The following is a 21,514-nucleotide window of genomic DNA, read 5'->3' as shown; positions in this document are numbered from 1 at the left end:
TTAAACTGCCTAGCAGACTCAACTATAGAATTCAAACTATTTAAAGCATTCGTATCTAAACCACAGTATGCAAAAAATAAAAAAATAAAAGCATTAACACAAGTTCTCCTTTAAAGCCCCGAATGCTTCTTTCCTTGGAGGTTGTAGTACTCTGTAAACACAAACAGCAATAACAGAAATGTGGTGGGCCCGTCCTACTCTGTTCCACCCTGAACTGCCATTTACTCACCTTGGCACAACTTGACATGGTTGATATAGTTGGAGATCCAAGGGTTCCGATACATTTTGACAATGAAATGAGAGGTGGATGATAGATAAGAAAGTAAAGTGACCAGAAAGGAGGGAGGGGGGATGTGAAGGACCAAAAAGAGGAGGAAAATATGAGAGAGAGAGACAGGACTGCAGAAAGCCAGCAGAGTCTAAAACTGCAAGGTGATGCAGAGTTAGCTGCAGCAGTCCTGGGACAGAAAGAGAAGGGAGGTGGAGAGAGAGAAAGAGAGAGAGAGAGTGCTGCGAAAGGAGGAGGAGAGCAGTATCTCTCTAACACTATGACAGTGTGCAAACGGAAAGGCTCTGCATGGCTACTGCTACATGCTAGCAAAGTAACAACAGTGCTAATGCTGCTCGCTGCTAATCTGATTAACAAAACTGACACTGGTGCATGAGGAAGGACTGACTGAGAGAAAGACATGCTGTAAAGAACGGGAAGGACAACAACGCATTAGTCAGACAGTAGCGTTTGTGTGCGCTAGCAGCTGCATGCAGTGAATGTGTGTTTAGCTTTTGGGACAGCTGAAGGGGTGAGAAAGTAAGTGAAGATAAGTTGCTCAAAGGAACAAGAAATTCCACTCATCTCTAAGCGTTGACATACGTGTGGTAGTGAGAGCAAGAGAAAGAGTGGAAAAGCAAGATCTTTGCCATGAGGAGCGAGACTTGCCAAGTCATATTGTTGTGCTAAGTGCTCAAAGGAGGGACTAAATAATAGACGGCGTGTCAGTAGTAGAAAAATTTATTTGACTTATGGACTCAGAGTCTTTCCCGGTCTGCTTTCCTAATATTAACAGATGAGCTAAATAGGTTTTAATTTTTTTTCTTTTTAACTGTCCTGGCCTCTGTAGTTTAGAAAAAAAACCCTGCATTGCTTGAATTTCTTCTCAGGTTTACTGAAGAGTTTCAAAGACTCAGTGCTAAGTGCACCTGTTAGCCTGGGGTTCAAATTAGATAAAATACCCATATTAGGAGCCAATGCAGAAGTTCTCATGTAATATACAGTTACTCCATTTGAGGGGATGACATTAACTGCTGATGTGTGCGAGTTATATAAAAAAAATGACAAGACAAAAAGCATCAAAAGTCAAGTGAAAACAAAGAAATGGATTGTAACAGAGTAGAAGTAGAATTTACTACTTTACACATTGTAATATTATTACAGTTTTAAATGACTGCATGCACTTTATTTGAATACATCTTGGAACAAATTCTTCCTGTTCTGCGTACCTGGTACCGGATCCATGATGTCATTTACTTCCATATTCTTTAAATTAAAATTTTAAAGGTCTGCACTGGCCCAATAAGTGGCTCCGTTTTCTCATCAGTTAAAATAAAATAAATTTCGCGCAGATTATGATAGAGACATTTTTCTTTTTTCCTATGGGTACTGACATATGCAGGAACTATCAAAATTAAATTACAGCAACCTAGACCACACATAACCTAAAAAGGTACACTTTCAAGTTTAAGTTTACAAAAAAAAAGAAAGAAAAAAAAAGAGCCATTTTTGATGGGGTTTATTATAACACAGACAGCACATTTTTTAAATCACTTCCAAAAGTGTTTTATGAAAATTCAAAGGGTTTTCTTTAAGATGATACCAAACATTTGCCTTTACACCTCTGTATGTGGAGTTGGGAAGCTTTTGAATTTGGGTAGGCAAAATCCAGGCGGAAACCCCAAAATAGCACTTTACTTTTAGGGTGCTTTCACACAAGCACTTTAGGTCCGCACTTCGTTTGAGGTCAGAGAATGGTACGTTTAGCTAATGTGAACGTGTGTTATGAACTTAGGTGCGCAAAAGTGAACCATACCTTAGTCCGCCTGGAAGAGGTGATCTAGGGTACAGATTAGACGAACTCTGGTCCGATCCACTTCTGGCATGAATGCAATCATACCACATAAAGGAAGGGAACCGCCAACTGTACAACAAACTATCGTTTTCATAACGTTCATTCGCGTGTGTGTCATGTATTGTACTGACAAGCAGGACTGAGCCAGGGGAAACACAGTAATAATGTCTGCTCGTCTCCTAAAAAAACAGCTTCAGCAGACACTGTGTGATGTTCTGAACGTCTATAATATTTTTGCAGCAGATGGACGCAAGTCACTTTCTGTAAGTCCAAAACCTAAAAAAAAGCAGAACGATTGCAATGTGCGGACACCTTTCCATTTTGGCGCTTTACTTTTGTGACTGTCACCTAGCAACAGCTGTAAACAAAACAGCAGCTCGATGATACAGGGGTTCAGAAGGAAAATAGACTGTGTGAACACAAATCAACCGAGAAGGTGGCAAGAGGGGGACAATCGAACTTGGGTACAGTCCAGGCAATTGAACCAAGTGTGAAAGCACCCTTAGAGGTTAAGGCAAAGATGAATTCAGCATTACTCAAATCTTCAAAGTCACAAGATCTTTAAAATTACATTTTACTCAACTGAAAAAAATTAAGTAATTTATGTTGACATTTATGTTGGGCGACAAGATGGCTCAGTGGTTAGCACTGCTGCCTTACAGCAAGAAGTTCACCGTTTCGAGTGCCAGTTTGGTCAGTTGGCATTTATCCCGAGACCTGGGTTGCAGCTGGAAGGGCATCTGCTGTGTAAAACATAGGCTGGACATGTTGGCGGTTCATTCCACTGTGGCAACCCCTGATGAATAAAGGGACTAAGCCGAAGGAAAATGAATGTATGAATTTATATTGATAACAACTGTTTAATGCTTAATATTTTGCTTAATAAAATGGCATTAATTTTGCAAACTGCACATAACACATGCAATCCTGAAAAAGTATGCATCTAGGATGCATTTATTCCGCTTAAGTTAGAAATTCAGGGTCAGTTCAGTTTCTTTGTGAAATTCATCAATTTTAATTTAGCTGTAGTAAGGTTTTAGTTTCCTATAAAAAGCAGCAATCTTATTCAGTCAGAAAAGCAGAAGGTTATGACCAAGCAATTAAGAAGTTAAATATATAAAAACAACTGTGTTCCGTCCTCTAAACAGATGACCATATTCTGCTCCTGCTTGAATGCCGATTATTATAAAATGGACGAGGGAAAATATGTACTGCACATATAGAAGAAAGGATACAAGGAGGCACTGTAAAGATGACGCGACATTAGGGAAGGAAAAACAAGCTATTGTGCAATGAAGAGAGACTAGACAGCAACCTAGAAGTAAACCATGGTAGCTGCAGGGCATTTAAGCACTTGCATACATGCAGAATGTCATTTGCCCTGCACTATTTCTAGCTCATTATCCTGACTGCAATGTTTCCACTGCAATACTTATCCTTCTCATTCTCATACACGCGCACACCGACACCCTAACCCTATCTCTAACTGAAAAGAATAGTTCACCCAAAAGAATGACAATTGTCATAATTTACTGCTTGCTAAGTTTTTTTTTTTTTCCTGAAAGCACAAAATATATCATGAAAAATGGAAACCAGCAGCAGATGACTTATGGAATATTTTCCCCCTATAGAAAACACTAGCTGTTTCCATCCACCTATTTTTATGCGCATTTTGGTTATGCGCATAAAAAAGGTTGATGGAAACGCCAAGATGAGCATAAGTCTTGAAATTGGGCTTAAAAATGTATGCACACGAGTAAGATAAACGCTTTATTCGATAAAACACTTTTACCGTAAGCAAATAAATAAAAAGTTATGTGATTTTGTTATAAAAGATCATGTGGTGATAAAAACGTGTGGGAATGAAACCGGCAGGCTCAGATTGTAAAACATCTGAAATGTTGTTTTGATCATTCTAAAATGCCATAACCATTTCAGTATTATTCATTCATTCATTCATTCCCCGCTTAGTCCATTTACTGTATTAATCTAGGGTCATCACAGCGGAATGAACCGCCAACTTATACAGCATGTTTTACGCAGCGGAAGCCCTTTCAGCTGCAACCCATCACCTGGAACATCCACACACACTCGTTCACACACATACACTATAGACAATTTAGCTTACTCAATTCACCTATAGTGCATGTCTTTGGACTGTGGGGGAAACTGGAGCACCAAGAGGAAACCCACGGGAACACTGGGTGAAGATACAACCTCCACACAGAAACACCAACTAACCCAGCTGAGGCTCGAACCAGCAACCTTCTTACTGTGAGGCAATCGAGCAACCCACTGCGCCACAGTAAAGCCGATTTTCAGTATCAGTGTTATTATAATATTGTTTACCAGATCTGTCAAGAGCCTCTTTGTTCCTTTAAACACCACCACGCGTTCATTGCATGTTGGCATTTGTCTGAGGTGCAAGTGATTTATTAAATTAAGAAAAGATTGATGCAGCTTCTCCTACTGCAGCAAATTCCATTTTTACTTTAGATATTCGGTGCCAGATCATCAGGAAGAAACAATTTTGTTGTCGTTGACTCATTGAATGGAAACGCTGTTTTATTTATATGCTAATGGTTATAGCTTTCCAGTATTCTTCAAAATATATTCTATTTTTGTTCAACAGCAAACCCAAAACTTAAAGGTTTGGAACCAAATTAACATAATTAAATGCGGAGTAAACAGAAATCTTGTGGCCAACATCGGCATTTTACATAAAGTTTTCATCCAAAAAAAAAAAAAAAAGGAATTTTTTTATACGATGGCTTGTTTGTTTACATGATGTCATGTTGGGAACTAAAAACACATACATTTGAAAATGGGCTTCAAATTGTACGTTTTTAAAAAACACAGCCTTTGTCATGTCCATCTCAATGATGATGTCATGTGCATGGACCTACTGTATGTGTGGTCAGGGGAAGCAGTGCCTCACCGGTCATCATCCACACCTGCAATCTGGTTGCATATATTTGTAAATCTGACCCTGAAAGTGTTGTGCCTCACCAGCCACAAACCTCACCACATGCCACCGGTGTAGATTAAGGACAAGGGTAAATAAACCTACACAGCAATAGATTACATGGCAGTATTGTTGCTAAAGTGTTTCCTAATGCAGCATGTTGTCTCTTACAGATACGGTTCACTAACAAGATGGCAGCAGCAAATACAGGCCTTCCATACGTAACACAACATTATTCACAGTGTGCGAATTGTTTAAAAGAGATTGTTGTGTAATTGAGAAACTTTTTTTAATGCAAGACAAAAGCTGTTTATTTTTGGCTGCACTGTTGTCATATAGCCTGAAACCCTTTGGAAAAAAATAACAAGAATGTGTTAGCGATTGTCTCAAGTGGCCAGAGACACCAGCTGCTGTTGTTCTAGACACAATTATAGAGTCAATTGAAGATACAGAGCATCAGTATCTGGTGGAGATCATGACCACACACACCATAATAAGAAAATCAAAGACATTCCAGAGGCTGAACTAATATCTAAAATAATCAGCACTTGAGACCCTGCCGGGATCTAACTAAAGGGATGACATCACTGTGTGAGACTTGAGGAGAGCATGTGTGCTCTGTCCTGTCATTACACATAATGTAATCTACTAGTTCCTCAGAGGCTGGTTTGCTTTCTCGGATGACAAATAGCACAAATATGACATCATCTCTTGATCTAAAACACACCATCTAATGACACAGTCTCATGCACATGTGCTCAGTATTTACAGCACAAACCCTTGGGTTAGGTTGAATACCATCTGCACGCTACAGTAGTAAATAAAGATTAAAGTGGTAAATGGTTACAATAAAGTCAAGCAAACAGAAATAAAGACAAATTATGAGACAAATTAAGCCAGAAGCACATGCTACAAGACTAAGCTTAAATCCAGAGTTTAAAAAAAATGCATGGAAGTCTGAGAAATATTTCTTATGCAACAGAAAATCCCATAAATCAAAACAATAAGAGACTTGGCTACAGACTAGTCTGTTGAATCTAAGCTTGAGCATCTCATCTATCAAACTGTAATGTCAAACGATACAGCAGAAAGATCATCCGGAATTAGGGACTTTTTAGGAAAAAGGATTATCAAGTAAACAATGATCTAAGTGGATATAAAACAGATAATAAAATTAAGGAAATCTGCTTTCAGAAATGAAAACACGCAGTACAAATTAATTTTTAGCTATTAATAGAGATATTTATGAGATGATATTAGTAGTTTGAGCTTTCTTGACAAAGTTAACATAACTAATGTTCAGATTGGCCCAATCTCAAGCCAGAATAACAAAACCTTGCAAAGACGTTTAAGCTATCCTGACATTGTTTTCTAATGTAGCTAGATCATCCTTCTTTTTTAATGAAAGCTTTCTGAAATATTCATAGTAAAATGTCAATTTAAGGTGCTGTCTTATCTTGCGCTGGATTGTACAAAGAAAAATGAACTGCGTCAATTTAGATATCTGCCATTTTTTTTTTTTTTTTTCCGCAGTGTGAAACTTAAGAATCACTTGTATTTTAAATTGTATGTTCAATTCTGGCAACCATAAATTTAACTTTTTTTTCAGTGATTAGAGTCAGGTTTTCAGCAGTGCAGTCCCTCAGAAATAAAAATATAACATTTTTCCCTGCTCCATTCAATGTTTAAGTAGAATAACTTTACCACAGTCTGCAGATCCAGAGGAGCTCATTTGATGGAAGCCTTTTCAGATTGCTGTAATGAGCAAAAAAGGAGCGATGCTAAAGTTAACGTTGAAGGTCTACATTCAGTGCAGCGGGTATGTGAATAGATTAAGGTCTGATCTTAAGGCACATCATGATTCCATTTATATTAATGTTGGGGAACCTGAATCATTAAGTGGAATGTGAATTACATCCAAAGCCACATTATAATCAATGATTCATGTCCCCTCTGTAATCAGTGGTGGGGCCAGACATTTTAGAGTGAACTTTGGTCAAATACAGAGGACCTCAGTGCCAACACTCAAAGTACACAAGAGGAAGAATACAGATGCAAATTTTGACAGTTTATAAGTCCCATGAATTTAGATATAAGTATCAGTATTCTTAATTTTTAGAATATCTATAAGCTAGTGTGCTCTATAACAGTGACAAAGTTTGCCTTTTGGAAGATATACAACCGATATAAACATGTAAGTCTTGTGGTTTGTCACTTACGCCTAAATGGATCAACTTTTTTTTCCATGTAACCTCATACTTTAGCTTCTCATCAAATCATGATCAATCAAATGCTCTCTAGTATTTGACATGTCCCGCCCCCTTCAAGACGTTTCACATTTGATGTGCTTGAGCTCAACTTTCTCACTGGCAGACCAGTGATAAAGCTAAACACTATTGGCTGTTTTATAAAAAAGGGGAGGAGCTACAATACACTATGTCCCACCCTCTCTTCATGTTTTGGTTGAGATTACGTCAAACATTAAATAAAAATGCACATTTCAAAGCACTTCACGGGACTATTAAAACACTACTGTTGTTTTTGAATAAAAATGTTAAAATACATGTTATATATAAACCTAAATTGAAATAAATGTGTTAAGGTCTTAAAATAGCATTAAAGCATTACGCCCCATTCACACAGGGTGTCAGCTACAGCGCTTCCTATTTACTTTTAATGGGTGACGTCAAGGCGTTGCTGAACTGCATTGTGGATCCATAGGCTCCGCTTCAGAGGCGTTGCTATTTGCAAAAGTTGGGACTTACTCAACTTTAAGCATTGACGGAAGCGTCAACCAATCAGATCGCTGTATGCAAATACATTAGCTCAGACAGTAGTCGACTGCTGACTAATTTTATTAGCTGCCGTTGCTATGACGCATCAGCCCCAACTTTAGAGACACCCTCTGTGAAGCGTTGACACTGAAGCCCCGTGTAAATGGGGCGTTATTGTTTCATGTTGTTGAGACTAACAATATCAAGCAACAGATTACAAACACACTTGGCTTTTGAGGCACATTAATCAATCATAGTAGACTAAATATTTATTACCCAAGGCTGATTTATACTTTTGCGTCAAGTGCATGCGTATGCTACGGCGCAGCCTACGCATGGTCGCATAGCCCTCACTGTGGTCCTCTCAAAAAAATGTAACTACACATCGCAATGATGCGTAGAGCAAGCTCTGTGATTGGTCAGCTTGGTCACTGTCATTTTGTGTTTACCTTATGATTAAAGTTGTTGCACGCCCGCTGATTCCAGCCTCAAAATGAGCGAGTTTGAGCCACTTGTACGTTAAGGTATGCAAGTTTGACACCCAGTGGTTGTACTAGGTATTACACTCCTGGATCAAAATGAAGACAGGTGGAGGTTGCCGGATTGAGGACAGGAGCGAATGATTTAAACAACGTTCTAAATAAAAGCAATGGCACCCGATAGAAGAAATATTTTCCATATTAAAAGGAGTTTTTGTCCTAACCAACACCTCAAAAAGATATATTAGATGGATGATGTATGATGTATTTCTCACAGGTGAACAACAAAAACTATGACAATGACCACCTCAGGTAAACTTCATGTGCTTTATTCAGTGTTAAATGCTAACAATGCGAGTTTGAATGCCGTTGTACATGACATTTATTGCCATACTACTGAATCCAGCAGCAGCAGATAGTTCACCACAGATCTTGAAAATAAACCATTTGAATTAGAACTTTATTTAAACTTTATATTTACGAGTGATTTAGCATGTATTTTTAATACTGTTAAAAAGGTTTAATAAGTATTAATTAGATTTTAAACCTAACCATTTCGTGAGTGACAGCTTATTCTGTACTTCTGAATGGCTGTATTTGAATTTCTGTTGTGTTTTGTCTGGTGCAAATAGCCACAATTGCTTATCACTGCAAATCTCTTCACGTAGTGTGTTGTTAGGACATGCGGTTACAAGGTAACCCCTGCTCACCTAATGTTTACATTTGTAATACTTATATTATTTGTTTATTAAATACCTAATGTAGAACTGAATCTGTCTCACTTTCTGAATGAATGAATGGAATGGAATGGAATATGCAGTTTTCCACCAAGCCAACCCTGAGTCCTGAAATATAATTGGCTGAACTGACACAGGGCAGGTTAAAAATCACCAAAGCAAATACAGCGTTCCGGCAGGAAAACACATTTTCAAGGCAGAATATCTGAGTTCAGCAATGCTTTTCAGATAAAGAAGTATGTTCACTTGGCATGTTTCTTAAATATCTGCAAACATATTATGGTATTTTTATGCTTTAGAAGAGTTAAAACTTACATTCAGCACATTTAAACTTGTATATGTTTTGTGTAAATTGGCTGTAAATGCCATGACTAAAATGGTTGGCCTCTTTAGAAGGTGACTTGTCACTGGTGGCAAGGTTATGCACACATACTGTACATACACACAACTTCCTATTGCTTACAACATAAAGGTGCAGCCACATCATCAACACAGCCCAGCCAGTCAGACAAGAGAATAGAAAGAAGCTGTGACCCAGAGTCAGCCAGTCACAAAACACATTTCCTTTTTAGGCTGGAGATGTGTGTGTGTGTGTGTGTGTCTGTATGTGGTAATTTTAGGTAAATGTGATGTGGAATGAGTGGACAGTTTTCTGACCTTGTCCTGCTGTGCAGTCCTGACCCTAATCAGGTGACCATTAAGTGGTTGAAACCAGACTCCATGAGTGTTTACAGTCACCTCTCAATCTCGGGACTTTGATCCCATATCAAACACTGCAGAAGTCTTACTGGCTGAATGCAGCAGAACTCAGCTATGGGTCGTTGGTTTATTTCTCTGTGTTATGGTCTCAGATTTTATTCTGCTACATCAAATACAGGCAGTAATGAAGCTGCATAAAGGCCAGGGTGGCATAGGCTCACACAGATTGACAGATTGTGTTGAATAAGACACTTTTTTCGGTAGGAACGTCATGCAGATAGAAATAATGAGATCCTGGTGGTTAATCATCCATTAATATTTGCATTGTTTTGTTTTTTATGGTCGACAAAATTAATTTAATTAAATTTTTTTTATATTAATTTCATTTAGGTACCATAGTGCTCATTAATAAAGAAAATCTGGATATACAGTACAGTACCTAGGCCCAGTTCAACACAAAGAAATGACATACCATCAGCCTCAAACTCCATTGTTTCCTAATTATTATGCAACTCTAGTGGGTGTTAAATCTTAGTAAAAATCAGGCCAACCGGAAAAAAAATCAGCTTTGACAATCTACAAAGTATCATATGCATTTGATTGACCACAATGTTTCCTAGTGAGATCATAACAATTACAGTTCCCATTATTTTTAAATTTAGATAAACTTCATTTGGGACTCCTTCTTTAGAAAATGGGCTATAAGGAAAAGTAAAAAGTACAATTTTGTGAAGCAGATGGAGATGATAATATTTTAAGGTTTACCACGGTTTGGAAAAGTCAAGGTGTTATAACCGGCAAAAATTTTTCTGCTATATATCGTTCTTATAGTAAAAATTTTTGATTTTTTTTTTTTTTTTTAGTTTTTTTTTGGACAAGATATCCAGCAGAAAAGATATCCAAAATGCCATTTTGAATTGTAAAAACAAATCTGTATTTTTGAAACAAAAGACAACAGCAGAAGTCAATGATTTATTTTAATTATTTAGCATTACATGTTTACTGCACACGTTTCTAAAAACCAAACAAACATTGTGTTCAAAGGGGAAAAAAGTTTTTGTTTTTTACACAGACAGTGAAAAAAAATATTTTACTTTAGAGCAATAATAACAAAACTGTGAGGGATTTACTGATGCTCTGATCGGTCGGCCGAAGATCAGTGTCAGCCGATAATCCCATTTTATGACTCACTTGGGACTCACTTATCTTGCTGATGTCATGAACTGATCACAAGTGTTTGGTTATGAGTTTACAATTTAATGGCCTTGCTTGTATTTAAGTCTTTTTACATATATGACAACTGCAAGTTCTGTGTTTTAGACAGTGTTGCAAGTCCTGGCTGGATATATTAGAGAGAGAGAAAAAAAAAAAAAAAAAAAAAAAAAAAAAAAAAAACGCAAACTTTTTTTTAAAACTTATTTTAACTTTTTGTAATATACTAATTGTACAATAAACAGTGCTTTATTGGCCTATTTTCTTTTAGTAAAGAAGTAATGGACTTATAGGTGTGCATTTTAACTTCTTATGCATCAAATATGCACTCCAAATTTTTTCTTCATTAAGACATGTTGAGGTGACGCGGTGGCGCAGTGGGTAGCGCTGTTACCTCACAACAAGAAGATCGCTGGTTTGAGCATCGGCTGGGTCAGTTAGCATTTCTGTGTGGAGTTTGCATGTTCTCCCTTTGTTTGCATGGGTTTCCATCGGGTGCTCCCGAGTTTAAGGTAGCAAGAAATTTATTATTCTTTTTTTTTTTTAACCCTGTACGACTGCTAAAATTCTGATCGGAGCATCCCTAGTGATATTTTTATCCAAGGTTTACATACATTTAGAATCTTATATCGTCCCATGCCTAAGCAGGCAGCTATGCATGATCTCATCTTTTCAAATTTAATGTGTATATTACGAAATTTTCCTTGTATAAACGAGTAAACATGTAAATGATGTAAGTGTTTAATGCACATAATGTCATTTCACCCTTGTGCACTCACAGTTCTCATTGTGATTTTTGTAGCGTGAAAGGACACCAATGAATCTCACCTGTTTGAAGTGAGATTAATTTACGATTAGAAAGTATTATGGGGCTGGAGTAATGGTTGCTGAAAAATCAGTTCTTCCAAATTGCAAAGGTGTTTTTAAATATTACTGTTTTAGTGATCAAATAAATACAGCCTTTGGGTATAAAAGGCTTATTTTTAAAACAAGTCTTACAGACCTCAAAGGCTGCTGTTCAGAGTCTCAAAGAATAAACAAGCTAAAAGTGTCATGTTAAAAATAGATAAACTTTCTAAAAAGCATCTAGGAGTCCTACATTCTCCTTTCGTATTAATCTCGTTTGAAAAGAAAGCGTTCAGATATTTTTAGTGTTTAGAGTTTGACACTCCTTTCAGTACTGCTCTGAGCTAAACCCCCTGTTGTGACACATATGAATTTTGCTACACGATGACAGGAAGGCACCGAAAAATCATCCTTAAGCCAGATAATAAGTCATTGTTAGCCACTTAAGCTTAGCTAAAGCTAGACTGAGTATATTTAGCATACGGATGGTTAATTTACAGCTAACACATAAGCCTGTCACACTATTAAGGACTACAGACACAAATACTCAACCAATGGAAAATGATATTGCAGTGTGGAAATGGAGTTAAAATATTTACATAGCTTAAAAGCTTATCCTGCCGTACAGAATGTGTTTTCCATGCTAATCACATCTGGCTGCATATGGGTAACAGGCTTGAAAGCCTAATTTCCTCCTCTGACCTCATGTTGAACAGAAAATATTGTTTGTAATGTGCATCTGCCATTTGTGATGGTCTATTTCAGTCTGAGAAGTGATGGAGAGAGAGCAGGTGGGGTCACAGGACAGCTGTAGAGCATGAGGCTTCGTTATTTAGGCTTACTGCCCGCACACACCATTAAAGGATGCACACCTCAACAACAGAAAGTGGTCAGAAAAACACTACGGCTGCATTTGAAACCCAAGGTCATGGGCTTTGTTAAATGATCTTTTATCATCCAAGTGAGGTTTAAACAGTTTCTTTGTGACAAGAAACCACATTTTTCTGTACCAATGCCACAAAAAATAAATAAATAAAGTATTCTTCCACCCATTATTTTAACTCGTTTTACAAATGTGCCAAATTGCACACACAATGTAACATAAAAGGTTTTAATAGACAGAATGTCAAGCCATACTGGTACTTTCTTACTTTAAATTGCATTCTTAAATTCAAATTATACTGCTCAATTACATGAGATGACCACCTACACCCAATGGAGTAAGCCAAGCAAAGAGCAACTGAGATTAATCTATTTGGTAACACTTTATTTTGATGGTCCATTTGAATATTAGTAGACGGTCTGCTTAATATCTGTTGATACTGCTGCTGAACAGACATTTAACTGACTATAAGAAACTTTGCAAGTACATGTCAACTTACACTAACCCCAACCTAACACTTCTACTTATAATCGAATGAGAATTATTTGGCATGTAGATGCAATGTAACTTAAATTCAACACACAGACCATCAAAATAAAGTGTGACCATCTATTTTATTTAAAAAAAAACAGACATCAGTACATCAAATACAAATGACTAAAACTAAAATCATGACTAAAATAGCAGAATTGAGTCTTTAAGAAGACTTTTAGAAATTTGTCGAAACGGGAGGCAACAAGTTCTGTACATACACTCGGTCACTGTCCTTCTGTGTCTGTCTCATATCAAAGACCACTCAGTATTAATAGATAATACACTCTCAGCATGCTCGGTCCCTGATAATAACCCAGTTTACTTCCAGTAGAGAGAAATGTAATTCAGTAGGATTCTGAGTTCATTATAACTTATAAACAACTAATTTAAAAATACATGCTTTACACGGTTCACCATTCTATCAAAGCGTTCAACAGAACACATACAGAGTTAAACATAGAATGAAAAAAAGATATATAATGCACCCATTTAACTTACTGTAGAAGTACCACTCGTTTCAGAAGCCTCACTGCATGGAAAAAAGTGAACTATATTCAATCATGAAAGGGTTAAATGCAGAGTAAAACTCAGGACAGATTCATTTGCTGCTCTTCAGAAAAGATGTATCGCTTTAGAGAAGGTCAGGGAGCGAACAAGCAACGGGAAGAGGGGAGGAAAGCGAGGGCCATGTGGCACACACACACACACACACACACATAAATGAGTGCACACACTCTCCCCCCCACTGTCAGTGCACCCCCTCTCAGTACTGTAAGGCAACTAAAGCTCCATGTGAAGACAGACATCAGAGGTATTCAAATATAGCACGGTGCTTTCCCACCATAGCATGTAGGCCTCACAGACTGACAAGGAGGAGAGTAGTGGAAAAGTGATACCGTGTATGAATGCACAAGGACAAAGTGAAGTCTGACACACTGACGTGATGTGTGGGTGAGCTAAAGCATGAATTCAGATCACAGTTACATGCCAATGGAATAAAATAGAGAAGCTTGCTAACACAAACTAAAAGAAAAAGATCACAGATACAACATGCAGAATGAATGATATTATAAGCATATCAATCTGATAGTGAAAAGTTGAAGTGAAAAAAAGCATCTCAAAAGTGTCTCCTGTGTTTAATTTTTTTTTATAGTTTGAAATTAGGTGTTCGAATCACTTTCATGACCATATAGGTTTATGAAGATCAAGCACATACACTACCTGACAAAAGTCTTGTCGTTGATCCCAGTTGTAAGAGCAACAAATAATAACTTGACTTCTAATTGATAATTTGGAAAGTGGCTGAAGGTAGATATTTTAGATGAATCATCTGTTGAACTGCATCCCAATCATCACAAATTCTGCAGAAGACCTACTTAAGATTCTCATAGAAATTAGTTAAGTTTGGTGAAGGAAAAATCATGGTTTGGTGTTACATTCAGTATGGAGCATGCAAGAGATTTGCAGAGTGGATGGCAACATCAACAGTCTGAGGTATCAAGACATCTGTGCTGCCCATTACATTACAAACCACAGAAAAGGGCAAATTTTTCAACAGGATAGCGCTCCTCATAATTCAGCCTCTACATCAAAGCTCCTGAAGGCAAAGAAGGTCAAGGTGCTCCAAGATTGGCCAGCCCAGTCACCAGTTATGAACATTATTGAGCATGTTTGGTGTAAGATGAAGGAGGAGGCATTGATGATGAATCCTAAGAATCTTGATGAACTCTGGGAGTCCTGCAAGAATGCTTCCTTTGCCATTCCAGATGACTATATTAAAAATTATTTGAGTAGTTGCAGAGATGTATGAATGCAGTCCTCCAAGCTCATGGGAGATATACACAATATAAATTCTTTTTCCACAGCACAATGACTTTATATTCTATACTGTACATAATTTCTGTTAAGTGACAAGACTTTTGGCTAAGCAAAGTCAGACCTTATTGTCCTTAGAAGTATAATTAAAAACCAAGACATGATTATATTTTATTTTGGTAAAATTAGTGTAATCTAGGGGCCTTTGCCCTTTATATAAGCCCCTTCTGATACCAAATGATCAACTAGAAGTCAAGTTATTATTTGCTATTCCTAAAACTAGGATAGGGGCAAGACTTGTATCAGGTAGTGTATGTGAACTGCCTTAGTGCCTTCAAGTGTGGTATTGTAAGATTGCACAGGTGGCAGCCTTAGTTTATTTATGAATTTTTTATTTTATTTTTTTTAACAATGTGCAAAATTCTCAGATGGTTTTGGTTGGTAATTTCATCATGAGTGCCATTAAACATTCACATGTATTTGTAAAATGAATGCATACTTTCAGCCATATTTGAGCACCTACTGCACACCCTAAACCTACCCACTTGAGTACAGAGAAAAGCAGCCCATACAGTCACATATGCTATACAATTTATAGAGGAGTGTAAATATTGCAGTTATGACAGAGTTAAATGTGTTTAGATGGAGAAAAAAAACAACAACGAAAAATCTATTGATCACATTAAAATGACAGTTAGTATGTATATATTTCTTGCACATTTATTCACACATTTAGATTACTGAGAGCAGAAAAGTGACATGCAGCACAGGTAGGCAGTATTTTTATAACATCGTTTAATTAAAATAAATGATCAACAAATGAATCTGTCTTGACAGTCTTTATAAGTGAAGGCATTATCTACACACAATATGAATTCCTAATTAGAAAAATACTACAAACTATAAAATACTATTCATGAAAATACTTAAATCAGACAAATTCAATTGCCCCACACAGACGAGCTGCGCTCCAGACCAGGGGGCTATTCCATAAATCACGCTTACAGAAAAAGTCATGCTTATTTTGTTAAATCAGGTTTATTAATGGCGGATTCGGTTTCATAAATCACATTTACGATAGTTCAAACTCAGTTAATCTGGCAACTTATGCTGGGAAACTAGCCGGGTCCGGGGCAGGCTAAGTCTCAGGCTAAGTCTTAAGTTCAAGCTTAATCAAAGTAACGTTAACATTCACCTGCCATAATTTGATGTCATTTTAATTCACTTAAACTCTTAATAATGTTTAAAACTTTATAGTCACTTAATAGCCAAAAAAAAAAAAAAACGTTACGGCCAATTTAGCTTTAATTCACCGCATGTCTTTGGATTTGAGGGAAACCGGAGCACCTAGAGGAAACCCACATGAGCAAGGGGGTAAGAAAGACACTGACTAATATAAAGAACATGCATTTCTTAAATAATGACTTTAAAGCTATAAAATGAGGGGAATAATCAGGAGATGATCCGTGCTTAGCAGCAGCCTCACTTTAATGTAAAGATATTTTCCCACGGGCCGCGGGAAACAAGTGGCAAAGGGAAAGCAACGATTTGCAGCAGATTCGGGAAGCAAATTAAAAATCCCACTGCTTATGTGTTCACGGCTCTTTGTTTATTTTAAACCTATGTGCTTACATTTAGAACATTTTGCATGTTACAGTGAGCCTGCAATACATTAAAACTTTTCCTTGCAAGCAACAATTGACAGTAAGCGCAAATTCTCTCTACATCACGCACATGCGCGCGGTCAAGCACAATTACTATGTATGATAACAAATATTTAATTTCATGTTAATAGGCCTAAATAATAGCCTATATTCAAAAACATATTGCTACAAATGTAGCCTATTGAACAATCTGCAGTTTCGCGGCTCATTCGCTATGGACAGCTATGTCTCATTTCAGAGCTCTTTCAGTTCTCGAAGTTGCCATGGTAGCACACACAACATAATTGATGCATCTATGCTCGACTTTTAAGGTATCACGACAGAAACATGCATGAGCAGTTATCTAGATTATTTAAACTGAACTCAGACTAGATGGATCAATTGATCTTCAACTTGCTGTTATGGAACCAATTTAGCGTGGACATTTAGTACGACTCATTAAAGTCAGGCTTTTGACTTTAATCCCCGCTTTTCTTAACCACTTTTATGAAATAGCCCCTAGATCAGCTTGATGTTGTATAATGTTTCCGACACCGCCTGCCGACGTAAGATGCTTTTTCAGCATCAATATTTTAAAATATCACAGACAACAAAGCTGTTCAGCGAATGGAGACTGCCAACACGTCAATTTCTGTCAGAAATATCTTGCGCTGCCACAGAAGACTTTATTTAATATTTATTTATTGTCAATAAACTGCAACTAGTTGTACCTGGCTGCTACATCCTGTGTTTATATGAACAAATGGTTGGGTTAAGTACTAGAAAGTGGATTATGTACCCATAAATGTGTTTGAAGGTAATGCAAGTAAAATAATTCTGACTGTTTACTTAAGAAAATCTCATACCCCAATAATGGCAAAAGTATTACCCAATATGTCATTTAATCATAATGATATAATTGCTGATGCCCTTCACACCAGCATATAGACAATTTTTTTTATTTATTTTACAATTAAAGTTTAATTTAAAGCAACGGAGGACCCTGCCCATCATAATGATGTGACAAGAAGAGTGATAAGAAGGGGTCCTGGGTAAATGTCAATTTGTTATGAGTTGCCAGTAAGAATGTGCTGTATTTTAACAAAGTGGAGGGCCTTGGGAAAAATTAAAACTCAGTCTAAGTGGTAGGACATCTTAGGCAGAGGAGTCAGCGTATGCTGAGGCACACAGTTTGAAGAAGTCACCAACTCAACTTTCTGCAAAGTCAATAGCTACAGAGCTCCAAACTGCATGTGACCTTCAGATTAGTTCAAGAACACCACATAAAGAGCTTCATGGACAGGGCTTCCACGACAGAGGAACTACAGTACTGTACATATACTGTTCTCTGGAGTGATGAAACATGCTTCTCTCTCTCTGGCAATCTACTGAACGAGTCTGGGTTCGGCAGTTGACAGGAGATCACTTCTTGCTTGACTGTATTGTGTCAACTGTTAATTTAGGTGGAAAGGGATTATACTGTAGTTTGGGGTTGTTTTTCAGGGGATCTAGTGAAAGAAACTCTTAATGCTTCAGCATACCAGAAGATTTTGCAGTTTCAAAATTTTAATTTTGTGGTGACCGTTTGTTACTGGCTTCGCGAGCCATTCTATCTCATCCAAAATCAGTATCTGACTTAAAAAATGTACTAGTGACAATGCTCCTTAACCAGGTATGTCCAAACTCTGTCCTGGAGGGCCGGTGTCCTGCAAAGTTCAGTTCCAACCCCAATCAGACACACCTGGGCTAGCTAATCAAGCTCTTACTAGGCTTTGTAGAAACCAACTTGCCTCAACATACCTGCAAGGATGAGCTAAAATCCGCACGACACCAACCCTCCAGGACCGACTTTGGACACCCCTGTCCTAAACCTTGTGGAAAGACGTCCCAAAAGACCTAAAGCTCTTATAGCTGCAAGGGGTTGGCTAACTCCAGATCCTATAGATTAAGATTGGGATGTCATTAAAGTTCATGTGCATGTAAAGGTAGATGTTCCATAACTTTTGGCAAAATAGTGAATCACAAAGAACAAAAGTGTTTTTTGTTTTTAATGTGGCAATCGTATGCAAATGGAAATGAAGCGAAGAGCCAAAGAACAAAAGTGTTTACTGGTATGCAATGAAGAAAACTGTTTGGATATTCCTCAATCGACATTGCACAATTGCAAACCGACATTGCAACTGAAATTACCTTTTTTTTTTTTTTTTCGACAGCCATTTTGGGAATTTGTAATATCAGTTAGGCACAGGCAGTCAACATTCAACTAGCCCAAGTTAATATCTATACTTAGCAATTTTAATTCTGGGTGTTTATTTATATCATATGTCTCACAGCATAAGCTACCACAAAAAATGATTTCCATTTGCATCAAATTTACATTAAATACATAAAATTCTTCAACCTAAATTTTCTGTAATGTGTTTCCATTAATGTTTTGTTAGCTTAACTTTGCAGATTTTTTAATAGATAAAACTTGGCTGTATTGTGGTGTAATATTGATCAAAATAGTCTTAAATATAACACAAAAATAAAAATGATAAGAATGAATAAAAAATGCAGACATTATCTATTTTCCATACAACATACAACTCTTACTTGGCAGTAATTTATTATTTTGTTTTTAATACACAGTATTTCTGTAAATGAATAATTGTCTGTAAGTAGATTTTGAAACTGACAAAGTAGGATGATAGTCTGCTGTTTGCTTACAGTGGCCGAATATTGGGTGATTAATTGTGTGATATACAGCATCCTGTAGGTCTAAAACACTAAGCTGGAATTAACTGCTTTAAAAAAAATACTATTTCTTTCTGCTCCCTCTTAGATCAAAGTAAATGCATAACACATTGTGAAAGGAAGGTGTTCAAACCGTTTCCTCTCTAAACAAAACCAATCTGCTGTGTAAACTAAACAGAGATCTCTGGAGTAAAAGTGATGACAGTGTGCAGACATAGCCTAGGTGTCAGAGTGAGATAAAACAGATCATGTCTGGTTAAGATTACTGCATTTCTGTAAGAATGAGGGGTAAAGAGGAGGAGCAAATGAGTGTGTGAGAGATAATAACAAAGAGAGAGCGAGATTAGAGCAAAGATCCTCACCTGACAAAGTCCAGAGCTCCACCTAGTGCCTCTTCGCATGCAGGTTTATAAATATTTGTATTTTCTTTTCCTAAGTATCACCATAATGTGCTTCTGCAATGAAGTCAAGTAAACAATTCAGAAGTAACCTTTGAAGAAAGTTAACTTTGGACTGAATTAGTCAACAGCCAGGGCATTCATCCAACATTTTACATCATACTTGAAATCTTGAATGTGTGTTTATTAACACATTTAGATAAATCCATGACCGCTAAACTAAGAAATACAATACAAAACTACCCTTTGTGGACACCATGAAGAGATGACCAAATTTGTAATTGACCTTTTTTGCATGTCTTTTAAGGTTTTAAGTGGCATTAATGTTTACAAACAACAAAGCTAAAAAGCATTTCCTCATTCAGATAAGTACAGTAAATATAGAATTATATACATGTCATTACACTAATAACTTAATTCAGCGGGGCAAAATCCAAGAAATATCAGTAGAGTTCAGTTTGCACATAGATGTCTCTCTTTGTATTTGCCCATTTCGAATTTAAAAAGTTCCAGTAACTTGTTTTCAATATTGCGAAGTTGCTATGATTAATCACACTCATTGTAAAAATCGAAATGGTCCAAAAGCATTTCCCATAGCAGCATTAACTATTTTAGGCAGTTTTACACCCTCGAACTTGTCTTAAAAAAAAAAAAAATTTTAAAAATCTCAAGGATTTAATGTTTCGTATAATTTGGTATTGATATGAATACATTTAGACTGCATTTTTTGGAAATCTTATGACCTTAAACTGGAAAGCTGACATGTTGATTTTTATTTACAAGCTCCTCAACACCTGCAGGCACGACACTTATTTCCACAGCCTTTGTCCATTAAAACCTGCTGGTTTTTATTTAAAGGACTGTTTTTGCCAGGATAAATTAAAAAGATGTGAGGTTTACACAAGCTCCAGAGCATTTCACTTCTTTTCAGTGACACATGAAACCAATGCTCAAACAATGTTCAAGATAGGGCCAGAGAATGCTGAAAGAGGGATTTTGCAGTGTCAAGTCAAATTTTAATGACCTCATGTCAACATTAAACACTGGCATCACCATTATCCAATGCTTTTTATATGCTGGTATCTCAGAAGTATAATTTCTTCTGTGTGCATCTATGCGGAGTAAAAAGCAAACAGTATATTTTATTTAAAAAAAATTATAAACAAATCACTCACAGCAGTATGGATATAAACATATAGATGATTATGTTAAAACAAAAATGGAAAAGAGCTTGCTGCAAGTGCTGTGTATTGGGGCCCTGAATCATGCTTCTTTTGTATGTCATGTGTTAATGAGCACAACTGCTGGCTGCAGTTCTTTACAGCCAACGGTGTCAGTAATAGTACACATTTCTGGATTCTACATAAAGCCCCTTAAAAACAGAACAGAAATAGCAAAACACTGAGTAAATAAAGTTTCACTGACTTATAAACTGCCACCAACATTTATCAGCACCATGAAATAAACAGGATATTCTGCTTTATACTCGTTGCTAAAAACAGGTCAGCTTCACACAATTCAAAATACAATAACTACTATGTATTTTGGCAGAAAACCTAAATAGGCAGCTCTGTGTTGCTAGTAAAAAAATAGAAATGCATCATTTGACAAAGCAAGTCTGGCTGACGATGCTTATATGAGAGGGAACAATTAAGAGTTAAACTCCAAGA

At 36.9% G+C, this 21,514-nt stretch overlaps 1 protein-coding gene across 51 annotated transcripts in view; it reads right to left on the bottom strand.

Annotated features, from left to right (window-relative positions):
- The window catches only part of svila (supervillin a), a 123,987-nt gene that overhangs the window by 84,477 nt on the left and 17,996 nt on the right, over positions 1 to 21,514 (bottom strand). For 35 of the 51 annotated variants that reach the window (XR_012387464.1, XR_012387465.1, XR_012387472.1 and 32 more), the window contains exon 1: positions 230 to 437. Coding sequence is in view for 31 of the 50 variants with exons in the window: in XM_073917311.1 (XP_073773412.1) it covers positions 230 to 284 (55 nt within the window). In the remaining 19 variants the exon portion in view is untranslated. 51 annotated transcript variants of the gene reach the window in all.

The sequence above is a fragment of the Danio rerio genome, chromosome 12 (assembly GCF_049306965.1).
Source record: "Danio rerio strain Tuebingen ecotype United States chromosome 12, GRCz12tu, whole genome shotgun sequence".
Lineage (NCBI taxonomy): Eukaryota > Metazoa > Chordata > Actinopteri > Cypriniformes > Danionidae > Danio > Danio rerio.
Note: the sequence above shows the minus strand (reverse complement) of the source record. Positions and strands in the feature narration are given on the sequence as shown.